Genomic DNA, 16,852 nt, shown 5'->3' with positions numbered 1-16,852 from the left:
TTTCAAGATGTCAGTGATAGCTTAGCTTGTTGTTTTAGCAGGTCATCATAGCTCATTCTCGAGCTGACTCATTACCATGATGAGATTTATAGTTATAGTCCTAACTATCTATATTCGATATCACTGAAAATTGATTAAATCTGCAGCTTGCGGCTGCTATTTGAGTCATGAAGCGGTGGCAGGTCAGACAGCTAAATTAGCCTGAAGTTAGCCTGGAGAGATATGAGTAGAGACACACAGGTCCAGAATGAAATGGTTGTAAAACGCAGCTCTTGGTCCAAAAAGAGAAACCGAGATGGATTGAGGAGTGATTTAAATCCGGCTAAGAAGCGGCTCAGCACTGAGAAATTCAAAACGACTGAAGATGGAAATGCAATGCAGGTGAAGACAGAGGACACAGGCATAGAGCAGGTAACTCATTACTGTACTTTATTTTCAGTAATCGAGCAGAATGTTTTATTGACACCACTTCATTCAGAATCCAAGACAAAAAACAAAGCTGGACGCGTAAATGTTAATGATTTTATTGAATGGGAGAACAGTGGCTCTGTGGCAGTGCTGGGATATGAACTGTCATTTGCTAGAGTCGACTCTTAGTTTTGTAAAGTACAGTATAGAGTCGACTCTTTTAGTTTTGTAAAGGACAGTCGACTCTTTTAGTTTTGTAAAGTACATTATAGAGTCGACTCTTTTAGTTTTGTACAGTAAAGAGTCGACTCTTAGTTTTGTACAGTAGAGTCGACTCTTAGTTTTGTACAGTAGAGTCGACTCTTTTAGTTTTGTAAAGTACAGTATAGAGTCGACTCTTAGTTTTGTAAAGTACGGTATAGTCGACTCTTAGTTTTGTAAAGTATGGTATTGAGTCGACTCTTTTAGTTTTGTAAAGTACGGTATAGAGTTGACTCTTAGTTTTGTAAAGTACGGTATAGAGTCGACTCTTAGTTTTGTAAAGTACGGTATAGAGTCGACTCTTAGGTTTGTGAAGGACAGTATAAAGTCGACTCTTAGTTTTGTAAAGTACAGTATAGAGTCGACTCTTTTAGTTTTGTAAAGTACAGTATAGAGTCGACTCTTAGTTTTGTACAGTAAAGAGTCGACTCTTAGTTTTGTACAGTAGAGTCGACTCTTTTAGTTTTGTAAAGTACGGTATAGAGTTGACTCTTAGTTTTGTAAAGTACGGTATAGAGTCGACTCTTAGTTTTGTAAAGTACGGTATAGAGTCGACTCTTAGTTTTGTAAAGGACAGTATAGAGTCAACTCTTTTAGTTTTGTAAAGTACAGTATAGAGTCGACTCTTTTAGTTTTGTAAAGTACATTATGGGGTCGAGTCTTAGTTTTGTAAAGTACAGTATAGAGTCTACTCTTAGTTTTGTAAAGTACAGTATAGAGTTGACTCTTAGTTTTGTAAAGTACGGTATAGAGTCGACTCTTAGTTTTGTAAAGTACGGTATAGAGTCGACTCTTTTAGTTTTGTAAAGTACGGTATAGAGTCGACTTTTAGTTTTGTAAAGTATGGTATAGAGTCGACTCTTAGTTTTGTAAAATACTGTATAGAGTCAGGGCGGCACGGTGGTGTAGTGGTTAGCGCTGTCGCCTCACAGCAAGAAGGTCCTGGGTTCGAGCCCCGGGGCCGGCGAGGGCCTTTCTGTGTGGAGTTTGCATGTTCTCCCCGTGTCTGCGTGGGTTTCCTCCGGGTGCTCCGGTTTCCCCCACAGTCCAAAGACATGCAGGTTAGGTTAACTGGTGACTCTAAATTGACCGTAGGTGTGAATGTGAGTGTGAATGGTTGTCTGTGTCTATGTGTCAGCCCTGTGATGACCTGGCGACTTGTCCAGGGTGTACCCCGCCTTTCGCCCGTAGTCAGCTGGGATAGGCTCCAGCTTGCCTGCGACCCTGTAGAAGGATAAAGCGGCTAGAGATAATGAGATGAGACTGTATAGAGTCGACTCTTTTAGTTTTGTAAAGTACAGTATAGAGTCGACTCTTAGTTTTGTAAAGTAGTACATTATAGGGTCGACTCTTATTTTTGTAAAGTACAGTATGGAGTCGACTCTTAGTTTTGTAAAGTACAGTATGGAGTCGACTCTTAGTTTTGTAAAGGACAGTATAGAGTCGACTCTTAGTTTTGGAAAGGACAGTATAGAGTTGACTGTTTTGTGAAGTACAGTATAGAGTCGACACTTTGTTTTGTAAAGTACAGTATAGAGCAGACTTATAGTGGCATCAAGTACAGTATAGAGTCGACTCTTAGTTTTGCAAGGTACAGTGTAGTGTCGACTCTTAATTTTGCAAAGTAGTACATTATAGGGTCGACTCTTATTTTTGTAAAGTACAGTATGGAGTCGACTCTTAGTTTTGTAAAGTACAGTATGGAGTCGACTCTTAGTTTTACAGAGTACAGTATGGAGTCGACTCTTCGTGGCGCAAAATTGAGTAAAATGCCAACTCTTTTTGTGGCGCAAAGAACAGGAAAGAGTCGACTCTTTGTTTTGTAACGTACAGTATAGAATCAACTTTGTTTTGTAAAGTACACTATAGAGTCGACTCTTTTAGTTTTGTAAAGTACAGTATAGATTTGACTTAGTTTTCTAAAGTATGGTATAGTCGACTCTTTTCGTGGTGTACAGTATAGAATCGACTCTTAGTTTTGGGTTGTTTTACAATCAGGGTACAAAGTTTGTGTCACAGGGGTCTAAAATTCAAATTGATTCAAACTGGTTCTTGTACCAGTTTTTAAGTGAAGGACAAGTTAAAGAACAGATTTCAGGTAATTTTTTGACATACGTGTATGGTAGTTTTGTGTAATCTGCTATAAGATAAAGGAAAGTAGCAAAAATGTTATCAAAGACTCCTTGTCAAAAAATAGCTGACAGAAATAAAATTCCAACAGTTAAGAAATTGTTAGTAGTCCATAACATTCACCTAATGTTATAGCATGTTCATGAACTATTTAGGTTTTTTTTTCTTGTGTAGTCTGCAGACTTTGCACAGCCTTGTCCATTTGAGTGTCACCTATTTCTTTAAATTGACAATACAAAATTCATGTCCCTTGAATAAGTAGTAGTAGTAGGAACTATTTTTTATCTTAGCAAAGTTGCCCTTACCCATTTATATATCCATATTAAAAATGATTTATGCATGGGTCTCCTAAACATTTGTGACCTTATGTCGAAATAACTGTCCTCTCCGAGAAATTTTGTCTCGGAGAGGACATTTTTTTTGACACCTATTAACTACTAAATAAATTGCTTATGAAATCTTTAACAATTAATATTCATATCTACCATCTGGTGGTACATTTTATTAACACAGTATGGAAGCATGTAATTTCTAAAGCCTTTTTCTTGGCATCAAATCTCAGTATGTCTGATATCTTTTAATTTTATGTGTGGCAATTATTTTCACTTGAATCATATTTAAGAAATGTATAATTCACAATCATTTTGTAGTTATGCATTCAACTTAAAAATGATGTAATTGTATCAATTCAAAGGCTTTTGATTTATCATTTCCTGTTTACAACACAAACAGTGAAATGTCTCGGAGAGGACAATTTTATTGACACATAGAAATAAATATTAAATGGTCCATAAATTATGAAATGGGACCATTTTGTAGCCTTTTCAAATCAGTTGATATATTTTATTGTGCATAAAACATGTTTAAACATTTTCAACATGTAAATATTAAATGTTAACAAAGAACTGTAATAAAGAACATTATTGGATGATTATTGATGCATGTTTACATTTTAAACAGCCAATTTCCATGGTTTAACAGTTATGCATATTGTTTTTACAGTTCAGCTAGATAACACTGAAATACTAAATGTATTTGTCTCTATCTAGTTGTCTTTTCATACAGTTCTGACAATTGTCTCAGAGGGGACATTTTTTTTGACATTAACAAGTATCTGATATTATGATAGGTAATATTCATAAAAGTGAAAAGCACAATGTGACATTCATGCAAAGCAAACTACTACAACTCTAAAAGCAAAACTATAAAGCTACAACCGTAGAAATAACTATCTACAAATTTAAATGGCATCAAACCCTGTAACCCTATTAAAAATTTCTTGCGCAAAGAGAAAAGCCTCCTCTGGCAGAGCAAAATTACCGGTACGCCTTGTGACTGGTTGGGGGGGGGTCAGGCAGCATGCACAAGATGGTGGACTTGTGTATAGTGTCAGTGTCTTTTCCTGCAGGCCACGCAAACCGATTCCTCCGACTCTGGGGAACCATAAACGAGATGGTACAATTCTCTGATGAAGGATCGATGGTTTCAATTACACCAGGCCACCAGGTGTTATCGTAGATCACTGCACGCCATTTATTTGGAGCCACAGCTGTTAAAATGAGACAAGGCAACATTTATACTATATTACTGAAATATGACACTAGATTAAAGAAATGCGGGTGGCACGGTGGTGTAGTGGTTAGCGCTGTCACCTCACAGCAAGAAGGTCCGGGTTCGAGCCCCGTGGCCGGCGAGGGCCTTTCTGTGCGGAGTTTGCATGTTCTCCCCGTGTCCGCGTGGGTTTCCTCTGGGTGCTCCGGTTTCCCCCACAGTCCAAAGACATGCAGGTTAGGTTAACTGGTGACTAAATTGACCGTAGGTGTGAATGTGAGTGTGAATGGTTGTCTGTGTCTATGTGTCAGCCCTGTGATGACCTGGCGACTTGTCCAGGGTGTACCCCGCCTTTCGCCCGTAGTCAGCTGGGATAGGCTCCAGCTTGCCTGCAACCCTGTAGAACAGGATAAAGCGGCTAGAGATAATGAGATGAGATGAGATTAAAGAAATGTGTATTATTTGCTTTAAAATAACATGTCTGTTATTCAACAAGAAGACTTGAGCACCTGTATTAGTGGCACTATCAGCTTGGGTACTGGATGCAGATCTTGTTGATATACACACATGATCATCAACTGTAGTGTATGTTAAGGTTCTATCACAGAACTTATGTTACTGATGTGGGATGGAAAAAAAACATGTTCTGTAATACTGGGAAAATCAATACAAGTGTGAATTGTATCACATAAAGGATACTGTACTGATCTTCATTTTCCGTGACCTGCATGCCAAGGACACTTTCAACATGTTCCCCCATGGTCTGTACTGTGGGAACCACTTCTGTATTGCCAGGATTTCCTTGTGAAGCTAATATTTCAGAAGGAATATTTCAGACAGATAATTGTCAAAAATTTTGAAATATGTACAACTCCAATGTTATCACTTTAGTCTTAGAACGTTTACCAATTTAAAAAAAAAAAGGATACTTTTTATCCTCTGCAGGTGAACGTCAGCCCATGCATCAACAATACTGGAATTATTACAGCCTTTGTTGGGAAGATTTGAGATGCGTAGGTAGCAGAAGCAGCTCAGCTTCCTTGTCTTAATGTGATAGGGTGTTCCTAGTGATTTGATACAATGCAAATTCCTTGTCCCTGACACAGTCTTCACTTTTCTCTCTGGATGGTTCCTCTCTATGTCCTCAGTATCCACAAAAACAAACCTCCGGCGAGCATGCAAGTAACTTTGATTACGAGACGGAAAGATGCCTTGTCCTACATCTGTGAGTTTCCTTTCACAAAATTCAAAGAATTCCCTTGCTGACCTTATCTGTGTCTCCCTGCGAGTCACAGCCATTGTGGCTGAACTCTTGACTATAGCCCCCTGGCCATCTGCTGGAGATTTTCCATGGGAGCTTTCAAAGTAATGCCGTTCGGTTTCAAGGCCGGTGTCTTTAAGACTGAATGACAAGTCAGCAAAGCTGGTTGCTGAGCGATACTGTCCAGCACAACAGTCACTGAACTGGAACCATTTTGTGATGTCATATTCTTCCTTAAGCTTTTTGCTACAGATCTTGAGGAAGGTTGCCACTGCAGCAGCATCATGCTGTGTGTCAGGTGAGATGAAGATGATGGCCTCTGTGTTTGTTGGAGGTGATACGTCACTAGAGGAATTTACATAGCTATAGCATGGGTGGATGGTCACTTGGGGTGGTGCCCAGTGGTACGGTAACTCTGAACTTCATCTTGCAAAAAGCAAGTGTAGTTCATGGCAAAGTCCACTACGATGACCGTAGACTTTGGTGGCATGTTGGCCTTCAAGTGCTCGAACTGTGACTTCTGCCAATCTGCCCTGAATTTATGAGCAGAATACTCCTCCATATCAGACATCAAGAGCTGCACAATTTGTGATACATTGTCAACATTGTGTGTCAGCCTTTTGAGGCGCTTAACCTGCTTCTTCACATGATTTCCTTCTAGATCCTTCCCAATAACCTCCACACTGACATTTTGCCATTGATCAAATTTGTGTACTGTCACCGGATTATGATCCTTCTGCATCAATGGCAAGTAATGCTTCCTGATTGCATCCACACTGCAGTGTGTGCATTTCCTCTGAATACATTTCAAACTGAGCTGGCCATTGATTGGTGGGCACATGGTTTTAGCAGAGAGGTCATCAGGTTTCTTCACTCGAAGGTCATTAACCTGCATTCTGACAACCGCTTGGTTAAGGGCCTGGACTTTCAACTTAACATTTTCACATCGAATGTAACAGCATACAGTTCGCTCCAGGGTCTTCATGTGCGTCACATTTCTTGGCTTGTGTGCCACAAACTTACAGCAGCCTACTTTTACAGTAGGGTTTTTTTTCTCTGAAACACCTGTACGCTTGTGTGTAGCTCCATTCCAACAGAAATGGTGGCTGCATTTTCTTCACACGTTTCTTTAACGGCACCTCTCTTGATATTCCCTCAGAAAACCAAAACTCCTGGATGGTTTGCCTAGTTGTTTCAGGAATAACATCTTTCCTTTTCTTTCTTATGAAGTTTTTTTCCCTCAAGACCTTGCCACCGATTCCAAGAAATCTTGCCACTCTTTTCTTCATCCCTGAATACTTTCCAACAGAGTTGCATGCACCATGGGCGAGAACTTGACACTCTCTCCTATTTTTGTCTGTCATTCTTGTACAACCCCGATTCCAAAAAAGTTGGGACAAAGTACAAATTGTAAATAAAAACGGAATGCAATGATGTGGAAGTTTCAAAATTCCATATTTTATTCAGAATAGAACATAGATGACATATCAAATGTTTAAACTGAGAAAATGTATCATTTAAAGAGAAAAATTAGGTGATTTTAAATTTCATGACAACAACACATCTCAAAAAAGTTGGGACAAGGCCATGTTTACCACTGTGAGACATCCCCTTTTCTCTTTACGACAGTCTGTAAACGTCTGGGGACTGAGGAGACAAGTTGCTCAAGTTTAGGGATAGGAATGTTAACCCATTCTTGTCTAATGTAGGATTCTAGTTGCCCAACTGTCGAGTCTTTTTTGTCGTATCTTCCGTTTTATGATGCGTCAAATGTTTTCTCTGGGTGAAAGATCTGGACTGCAGGCTGGCCAGTTCAGTACCCGGACCCTTCTTCTACGCAGCCATGATGCTGTAATTGATGCAGTATGTGGTTTGGCATTGTCATGTTGGAAAATGCAAGGTCTTCCCTGAAAGAGACGTCGTCTGGATGGGAGCATATGTTGCTCTAGAACCTGGATATACCTTTCAGCATTGATGGTGTCTTTCCAGATGTGTAAGCTGCCCATGCCACACGCACTAATGCAACCCCATACCATCAGAGATGCAGGCTTCTGAACTGAGCGCTGATAACAACTTGGGTCGTCCTTCTCCTCTTTAGTCCGAATGACACGGCGTCCCTGATTTCCATAAAGAACTTCACATTTTGATTCGTCTGACCACAGAACAGTTTTCCACTTTGCCACAGTCCATTTTAAATGAGCCTTGGCCCAGAGAAGACGTCTGCGCTTCTGGATCATGTTTAGATATGGCTTCTTCTTTGAACTATAGAGTTTTAGCTGGCAACGGCAGATGTCACAGTGAATTGTGTTCACAGATAATGTTCTCTGGAAATATTCCTGAGCCCATTTTGTGATTTCCAATACAGAAGCATGCCTGTATGTGATGCAGTGCCGTCTAAGGGTCCGAAGATCCCGGTAACCCAGTATGGTTTTCTGGCCTTGACCCTTACGCACAGAGATTCTTCCAGATTCTCTGAATCTTTTGATGATATTATGCACTGTAGATGATGATATGTTCAAACTCTTTGCAATTTTACACTGTCGAACTCCTTTCTGATATTGCTCCTCTATTTGTTGGTGCAGAATTAGGGGGATTGGTGATCCTCTTCCCATCTTTACTTCTGAGAGCTGCTGCCACTCCAAGATGCTCTTTTTATACCCAGTCATGTTAATGACCTATTGCCAATTGACCTAATGAGTTGCAATTTGGTCCTCCAGCTGTTCCTTTTTTGTACCTTTAACTTTTCCAGCCTCTTATTGCCCCTGTCCCAACTTTTTTGAGATGTGTTGCTGTCATGAAATTTCAAGTGAGCCAATATTTGGCATGAAATTTCAAAATGTCTCACTTTCGACATTTGATATGTTGTCTGTGTTCTATTGTGAATACAATATCAGTTTTTGAGATTTGTAAATTATTGCATTCCGTTTTTATTTACAGTTTGTACTTTGTCCCAACTTTTTTGGAATCGGGGTTGTATTTCTAAGACTATATATTCTGGATTTTATTGAATCCACTACAAAACTGTCTTCAAGCTTACGTTTTAAGCCTCGTCTTTCAAGCTCACGTTGCTTCTGAGGTGATATGGTGGTGATTATTTTTTCAATAACATTTGCAGAAGACCTAGTTTTACAATCAGGGTACAAAGTTTGTGTCACAGGGGTCCAAAATTCAAATAAAAAAAAAACCAAACTATCAAATCTGCACTTTTGGAAATTAATACACATATGAACATAGGCATGTGTAATAGTTTGTATTATAAGAAGATTAAGTGTAGCTTTAAGCAGGGTTGGGAGAAACAAATGAAGTGATTCTCGGAGAGGACATTTTTTTTTGACAATTCAGAATCCACTACTTCCATAGTGTTTTTAAATATAAGGCTGTAAGCTTTGTGTTAGTTGTCTCTAATATTTATGTCCCAATATCTTGACCACATTTTAGGATGAAAATAATCATTTTAGATATGTTATTTTATATTGAAAAATTAGCTGTCTCGGAGAGGCCATTTTTTTTGACACAATTCCATACTAATTTGATCAAAATAGTCTGAAAACTTACTGGCATTCAACATTAAAACTTAACTATGTTTCCAATGATATGGAACCAAATATGTGTTTTATGGTATAAAGAATGATTTAAGTGCATCCCTTTTGGAGCTACCTGTGGTCAAAAAAGCACTTTTTCAAAATGACCTGAGTGATTTTGCTAAATATGACATATATTGCCATACATTCACCAAAAATAATGTTCTCATCTCATTATCTCAAGCCGCTTTATCCTTCTACAGGGTCGCAGGCAAGCTGGAGCCTATCCCAGCTGACTACGGGCGAAAGGCGGGGTACACCCTGGACAAGTCGCCAGGTCATCACAGGGCTGACACATAGACACAGACAACCATTCACACTCACATTCACACCTACGCTCAATTTAGAGTCACCAGTTAACCTAACCTGCATGTCTTTGGACTGTGGGGGAAACCGGAGCACCCGGAGGAAACCCACGCGGACACGGGGAGAACATGCAAACTCCACACAGAAAGGCCCTCGCCGGCCACGGGGCTCGAACCCGGACCTTCTTGCTGTGAGGCGACAGCGCTAACCACTACACCACCGTGCCGCCCCAAAAAATAATGTTATCACCAATTTTTTTTTTACATGGTAAATAGAGCTATCACAGGGCTACAATAAACAACCAAGTTTATTTAGTCAAGCTTTTTGATATTGAAGATAATAAGTGTTAAATGTGATTTTTAGCTTGCGTACCCTGATTGTAAAACAACCCCTAGGTGCTTTTGGAAGCTGGCTGATGATTTTTTTCGATTTCTGGTAAACAGTGGACCTACTAGCTGATGCTTTGGGGGATTGTCACTTTTCATATTGATAATGGTTGTGAAATTTGTCTTGTTTTTTCTCTTGAACTTTTTTCTGTCTTTTCCTTTTGTTTCTACTTTCTTGCTTCTTCATTCGATTATATGCCTTTTTCTCCTCTTTGGTCATTTCCTTTATTTTTTTTGAGTGGTGCTTCTCCATTCTCTTCTCTTTTCTTGACACATTGTGCTTTTTTTGCCTTTCGCCATTTGTCACGTTGATCTTGTGCTGAATTAGCTGACAGGGTACTGATGGGCTTGGATGCTATTCTTTTGCATTCAGCATCCTTGGTTTTCTCTTTTTCATGTTCCAATTGAGACTTTTTATGTCTATATACTGTAGCCCTGCTCCTGGGGGCAGCTACAGCTGGGACATTGCGCTGGTGCAACTTCCATGGAAAAGAAACTTTTAGAAGATTGGACATGGCTTATACACTAACTACACTACACTAACTACATCAGGGTAAGGTGTTAATCAGTGCTAATAGATCTACAATCTGCAACATACAACAGTAACAAGGAAGCATTAGGCTGAAGGCTGAGTAAAATAGCATGCTAACTGTTGTTGCATCAAGAATATATCATGTTTTAATTTTTGCAACATTAATTTTATCCTTTTGGGTGATTTATTGCTTATTTCATGGTATACATGTATGTGTGTTATTTAGTGATCATGCACTAATAATATGTACTGGTATGCACTGGCATCTGAAGGTATGTGGCAGTGTTTATTAGAATAAAGTTTAACTTTTATGAATATGGGTATCTACAGTAAAATTATATAAAATTAGGCCCATATAAATGCACATCAGACAATTTTCTACTAAACAAAATTTGAAGCATACAAGAAATCAGTAATAAATTGGCTGATGATTGATTACCTTGCTGACTCATGGAAGCATTCCGGGGAACGCCCTCCAGCCGCCATCTTGTGGGTCAAACAAAACGGACCATCGCCATAACCGGCTACGTTATCTCGGACGAATTTATGAAGTTATATAGTCAGTTTTCTAAAATAAAGATCAATGTCAGCAAACTCAAGCAAACAGAAGTATATAGATACATTAGACGACATCTCACGACAACGGTATTCAGCAAAACTGGCCTTGATTGGGGGAATTGACCCCTACGAAGTGGACAAAGATGCATTTTCAAGTGACTGTGCAGGGCTGCCATCCATATCGTACCCTGATATTGTGAACTATTTCGTGAATAGTAAAAGTGCCTACACACTTGACGACCTCAAAGCATACAAGTCGCTGGAGTCGTACAATTATTTTGTCTGTGGCTGGGTCCGTGAAGTCCACCATATAAAAACAAGTGACAGTCGTGTCCTAATTACAGCCAAGGTATGTAAACATTGGAATTTTAGAGCTCTCAACACTGCATATAAATATCAGGGATGCAAACAGCGCGCCTTTTGGTGGATGTTTTTAATCAGAAAGCTGCGCACATTTGCACGAAGCTGCGCAAATGTGCGCAGCTTTCCGATTAACTGTTTTTTCTCATCCTTATACTTCCTATGTTTCATGGACTGTAACAGATTTGCTTATTTAGTAATTTTAATACAGAATTTACTTTGAAATTATAATCAGACACTCCAACGCCCCCCCTTAAAAAAAAATCGGATCTGCGCGATTCAGCCGTGAAAAAGGCGGCATCCGCCAAAAGCAAACTTAAACACAATTGATTGTTTATTTAAACAACTTGCCACTTAGAAAATGATTGGAGCAGACTTTGCTGTGTTTGGAAGGCTGATAATCCTTGCGGTTGATTCTCGCAAGCCATAGATTTCTCCTTTTGTATGCTGAGCTTCTTTGTTTGCTCGCCTTCGTGCTCCCGTACAGTGGAAATTCCATAAAAGCTCTGCTTGACGTCATCATCTGACCTATTACGACAGCCATGAATACAACAGGTGTGCACCATTGCTAGCTTTAAATAGCCTGCTTGGGTTCTTTTGAAGACTTTGTACTCTCGCATTACAATGTGTGCTCAGTGACCCATACAGTAAGCTTGACCCGCAAGATGGCCACCACTAGGGAATCCCTGGCTCTGTGACGTCATGTGCAAACTATGTATAGGAAAGTGATGAAGTAATCTGGGGGGGGGGGGGGGAGAGACGACGACTCTCCCTTAAAAAATGAATTCCATAGGATCATGCTGATGTGCATATTTTGCTAAAAAATTACCTGAATATTATATAAAAATTTAAAGTCTTTGGAAGCATGACATATAAGAGAAAGTATGTGTGTCAAAAAAAGTGTCCTATCTGAGACTTTTTGTATTGCATTTGGGGGCAGGCATGTAGAAGTGTTTCTGGCCTATTCTACCCCAGAAATAAGCTATTTGAAAATGTCATTTTAATGTTTGAATTTGGTAGTAAATAATACATAGACATTATGAATTATAAATCAAATTTTATGCTGATATTTAAAACAAACTAGATCACAAACAATTATTCCAAAGCAGTGTGATGGCAAGAATAAGTTCATGTTTTATTTTCCAGTTAAAAACAGTTCATAAAAATACTTTCTCACAAAAATATGACATTTCAGGGAAGAAAAACATTATAAATTAACAGTATTCACTTTATGATTCAGATATCCAATAATCTCGGAGAGGACATTTATTTTGACATGGAGTTTTTAAAAAAAACTATCAAATCTGCACTTTTGGAAATTAATACACATATGAACATAGGCATGTGTAATAGTTTGTATTATAAGAAGATTAAGTGTAGCTTTAAGCAGGGCTGGGAGAAACAAATGAAGTGATTCTCGGAGAGGACATTTTTTTTTTGACAATTCAGAATCCACTACTTCCATAGTGCTTTTAAATATAAGGCTGTAAGCTTTGTGTTAGTTGTCTCTAATATTTATGTCCCAATATCTTGACCACATTTTAGGATGAAAATAATCATTTTAGATATGTTATTTTATATTGAAAAATTAGCTGTCTCGGAGAGGCCATTTTTTTTGACACAATTCCATACTAATTTGATCAAAATAGTCTGAAAACTTACTGGCATTCAACATTAAAACTTAACTATGTTTCCAATGATATGGAACCAAATATTTGTTTTATGGTATAAAGAATGATTTAAGTGCATCCCTTTTGGAGCTACCTGTGGTCAAAAATTCACTTTTTCTAAATGACACAAGTAATCAGTGGCGTGCACAGATAGACACAAGGTGGTGCTCAAGCACCTGCCCCTCTGCCCTCTGTCCAAAAAAGTGCCCTTTTGAATTTTTTTTTTTTTTACAGTTTACTGAGGCCAATGTCAACATGATCTTTTAGAAAAGCCGCGGCATTAAAAGCATGTGTGAAAATAATGTCCCGATGTGTGCCCCCTCCGCACACACACCGGACCTCTGTCTCTCTTGCTCTGTCACGTGAACAAGCGTGCAGTGCATTCAATGTGAGGTTGCAGCAGCATAGTGTCCTGGAAGCCACGGCCTTGTTGTAGCGCAGACAACACATCGGGCAGTCAGTCAGCTCTTCCCCTGCCCCACCAGCCAGGTAACACATGAATCGAGTGAAAATGTATTGTTTGCCCTCTAAGCCCAAGCTGTAATTATTTTGTCGTGAAGTAGCCCGTCGCATACAGAAACAACTGCACATAAGTATTATATTTTTTGCTAGACCATTTTCAGATTTAGGAAAACAAAAAATTATTTTTCTATTTTGTTCAACTAGAGATTCCTGGCAAAGTCAAAAAGCCTTGATGTAATAAATTAACATTAAGTGGTTGTTTTACACCTTTAAAAACTAAAACGGGTCAGTGGCGACCCGAACACAAGAGGAGGGTTAAATCTCAGACTTTTATAATAAGGTGTTCCACATGCGCAAAAAAGTGCCCTTTTTTCCCCCCAGAGCACTTGCCCACCAAAATGTCTGTGCACGCCACTGCGAGTAATTTTGCTAAATTTTTTTTTTGATTACTTTATTCTGAACAATAAAGAATATGACATATATTGCCATACATTCACCAAAAATAACGTTATCGCCAAATTTTTTTTTGCATGTTAAATAGAGCCATCACAGGGCTACAATAAACAACCAAGTTTATTTAGTCAAGCCTTTTGATATTGAAGATAATAAGTGTTAAATGTGATTTTTAGCTTGCGTACCCTGATTGTAAAACAACCCTTTTGTAAAGTACAGTATAGAGCCGACTTATTTTTGTAAAGTGCAGTATAGAGTCGAGTCTTTTAGTTTTGTACAGTTCAGTATAGAGTCGACTCTTTTCGTGGCATAAAGTGCAGTATAGAGTCAATTCTTAGTTTTGCAAAGTACAGTATAGGGTCGACTCAGTTTTGCAAAGTACAGTATGGAGTCGACTCTTCGTGGCGCAAAGTAGAGTACAATGCCAACTCTTTTAGTGGCACAAAGTACAGTCTAGAGTTGACTCTTTTAGTGGCGCAAAGTGTAGAGTTGGCTCGTTTTTATGGGCACAAAGTATAGTCAACTCTTATTGGTGAGCTGAGCCCATCACTAACTTGCAAAATTATATGTTGCTTTGTACAGGCTTTTGACACTGACTGGTGCTAACGTCTAGAGACAGCAATTGTACACCTTATAAAATATCCACTGTGTCCAGTGACATGTTTTAACTGTTTAATTTCAAGCCAATTTTTATCCCCCCCCGGCTGAAAGGCCCGAAGGGGGATTATGTCGTGGCAATGTCTGTCCGTCCGTCTATCCATCCATCCCAGGAAGAGTACTCACTTTCTGAAATCAACTCGTCTCACAATTTTTGGAGGAATTTCACAAAACTTGACAGGATTCTTTGTTATATGTCGGTAATATGCATATTGCAATTTCTTTCAGTTCGGTCGCATTTTACCAGAGTTATGGCCCTTGATTCCCAAACTTGTACTTTGACAATTTCATGAGCGTGTATTAAGCACTTATAGCGTAGATATAATTGCCAGCGGGGGATACTGTGCTCTCAGAGCACTCTTGTTAATCATTTATAGTTACATTAAATGTATAATGCAGGGCTGCACATGCCTGGAATATATCATCATGCAATTTATTGGTCTCTGATCATTTTCCAGTGCTGCAGTGACAGTGAGGATCTCTTTGATGGCTATGACAGTATCATCGCTGACACCTCCTTCCTTGCCAAACTGGAAGATGTGGAACAGGACCAAGCACCACAAACCATCAAAAGCACTGTTGCTCATCTCGCAGACTTCACCGACGATTTTCATGACGCATCACTGAGGGATTTACCCAGCTCTCAACTTGCGTTCCAGCAAGACTTGCAAAATAAATTGCACCCCAGCCACACAGGAGGAATTGCGAGCACGTCTACTTCTGATGTGAAATGCTTGAAGCAGTCTGACTGCGATGATCAGAACAAACCAGCCAGCAAGGCCAGGAGAAGCATGGCCGACCAGCTGAAGAGGGCCATGCTGGAAAACGCAGCTTCTTCCAACACCATGTCGAAGATGATTCTGCAGAAAGAGGCAGCAGTGAGTGAAGAAATCAGTGCTGCCGTTCAGACCATCAAGTCTGCTCCCCCAGAAGGAGACCTGGGTCCTTTCTTTGGGCTTCCATCCAAGGTTAAGGATTTAATTATGAGACTGAAGAGGATTGACGACTTGTATGGTGATTAATTCACAGCCTCTTATAAATTTGATTACATCTGTACCTCAGGGTGCCAATACATTATTTTTTCATACATCTATGCTTTGCATGTAACCTAAATCAAAAACATTTTACCTGGATCACAGAGATGAAATGTCATAAATGTCAGAAAATATGAGTGACAAGAAAACATTCACAAAACACAAACTTTCAACTGAAAAATAGATGATATAAATGCGATGTACAGTGGTGCTTGAAAGTTTGTGAACCCTTTAGAATTTTCTATATTTCTGCATAAATATAACCTAAAACATTATCAGATTTTCACACAAGTCCTAAAAGTAGATAAAGAGAACCCAGTTAAACAAATGAGACAAAAATATTATACTTGGTCATTTATTTATTGAGGAAAATGATCCAATATTACATATCTGTGAGTGGCAAAAGTATGTGAACCTCTATGATTAGCAGTTAATTTGAAGGTGAAATTAGAGTCAGGTGTTTTCAATCAATGGGATGACAGTCAGGTGTGAGTGGGCACCCTGTTTTATTTAAGGAACAGGGATCTATCAAAGTCTGATCTTCACAACACGTTTGTGGAAGTGTATCATGGCACGAACAAAGGAGATTTCTGAGGACCTCAGAAAAAGCGTTGTTGATGCTCATCAGGCTGGAAAAGGTTACAAAACCATCTCTAGAGAGTTTGGACTCCACCAATCCACAGTCAGACAGATTGTGTACAAATGGAGGAAATTCAAGACCATTGTTACCCTCCCCATGAGTGGTCGACCAACAAAGATCACTCCAAGAGCAAGGCGTGTAATAGTCGGCAAGGTCACAAAGGACTCCAGGGTAACTTCTAAGCAACTGAAGGCCTCTCTCACATTGGCTAAAGTTAATGTTCATGAGTCCACTGTCGGGAGAACACTGAACAACAATGGTGCGCATGGCAGGGTTGCAAGGAGAAAGCCACTGCTCTCCAAAAAGAACATTGCTGCTCATTTGCAGTTTGCTGAAGATCACATGGACAAGCCAGAAGGCTATTGGAAAAATGTTTTGTGGACAGATGAGACCAAAATAGAACTTTTTCATTTAAATGAGTAGCGTTATATTTGGAGAAAGGAAAACGCATGCAGTGTTTTCCTTTCTCCAAACATAACGCTTCTCAGTTAAACCAAAAAAGTTCTATTTTTGCTTCATTTGTTTAACTGGGTTCTCTTTATCTACATTTAGGACTTGTGTGAAAATCTGATGATGTTTTAGGTCATATTTATGCAGAAATA

At 39.2% G+C, this 16,852-nt stretch overlaps 1 protein-coding gene across 5 annotated transcripts in view; it reads left to right on the top strand.

Annotated features, from left to right (window-relative positions):
- The window catches only part of helq (helicase, POLQ like), a 70,115-nt gene continuing 53,263 nt past the window's right edge, over positions 1-16,852 (top strand). For all 5 annotated transcript variants that reach the window (XR_009655751.1, XM_060935963.1, XM_060935962.1 and 2 more), the window contains exons 1-2: positions 1-411; positions 15,035-15,590. Coding sequence is in view for 4 of the 5 variants with exons in the window: in XM_060935963.1 (XP_060791946.1) it covers positions 223-411; positions 15,035-15,590 (745 nt within the window). In the remaining variant the exon portion in view is untranslated. The remainder of the gene's footprint in view (positions 412-15,034; positions 15,591-16,852) is intronic.

This window comes from Neoarius graeffei, chromosome 12 (assembly GCF_027579695.1).
Source record: "Neoarius graeffei isolate fNeoGra1 chromosome 12, fNeoGra1.pri, whole genome shotgun sequence".
NCBI classification, from domain to species: domain Eukaryota; kingdom Metazoa; phylum Chordata; class Actinopteri; order Siluriformes; family Ariidae; genus Neoarius; species Neoarius graeffei.
The sequence above is the reverse complement of the archived record's forward strand: the minus strand, read 5'-3'. Positions and strand labels throughout refer to the sequence as shown.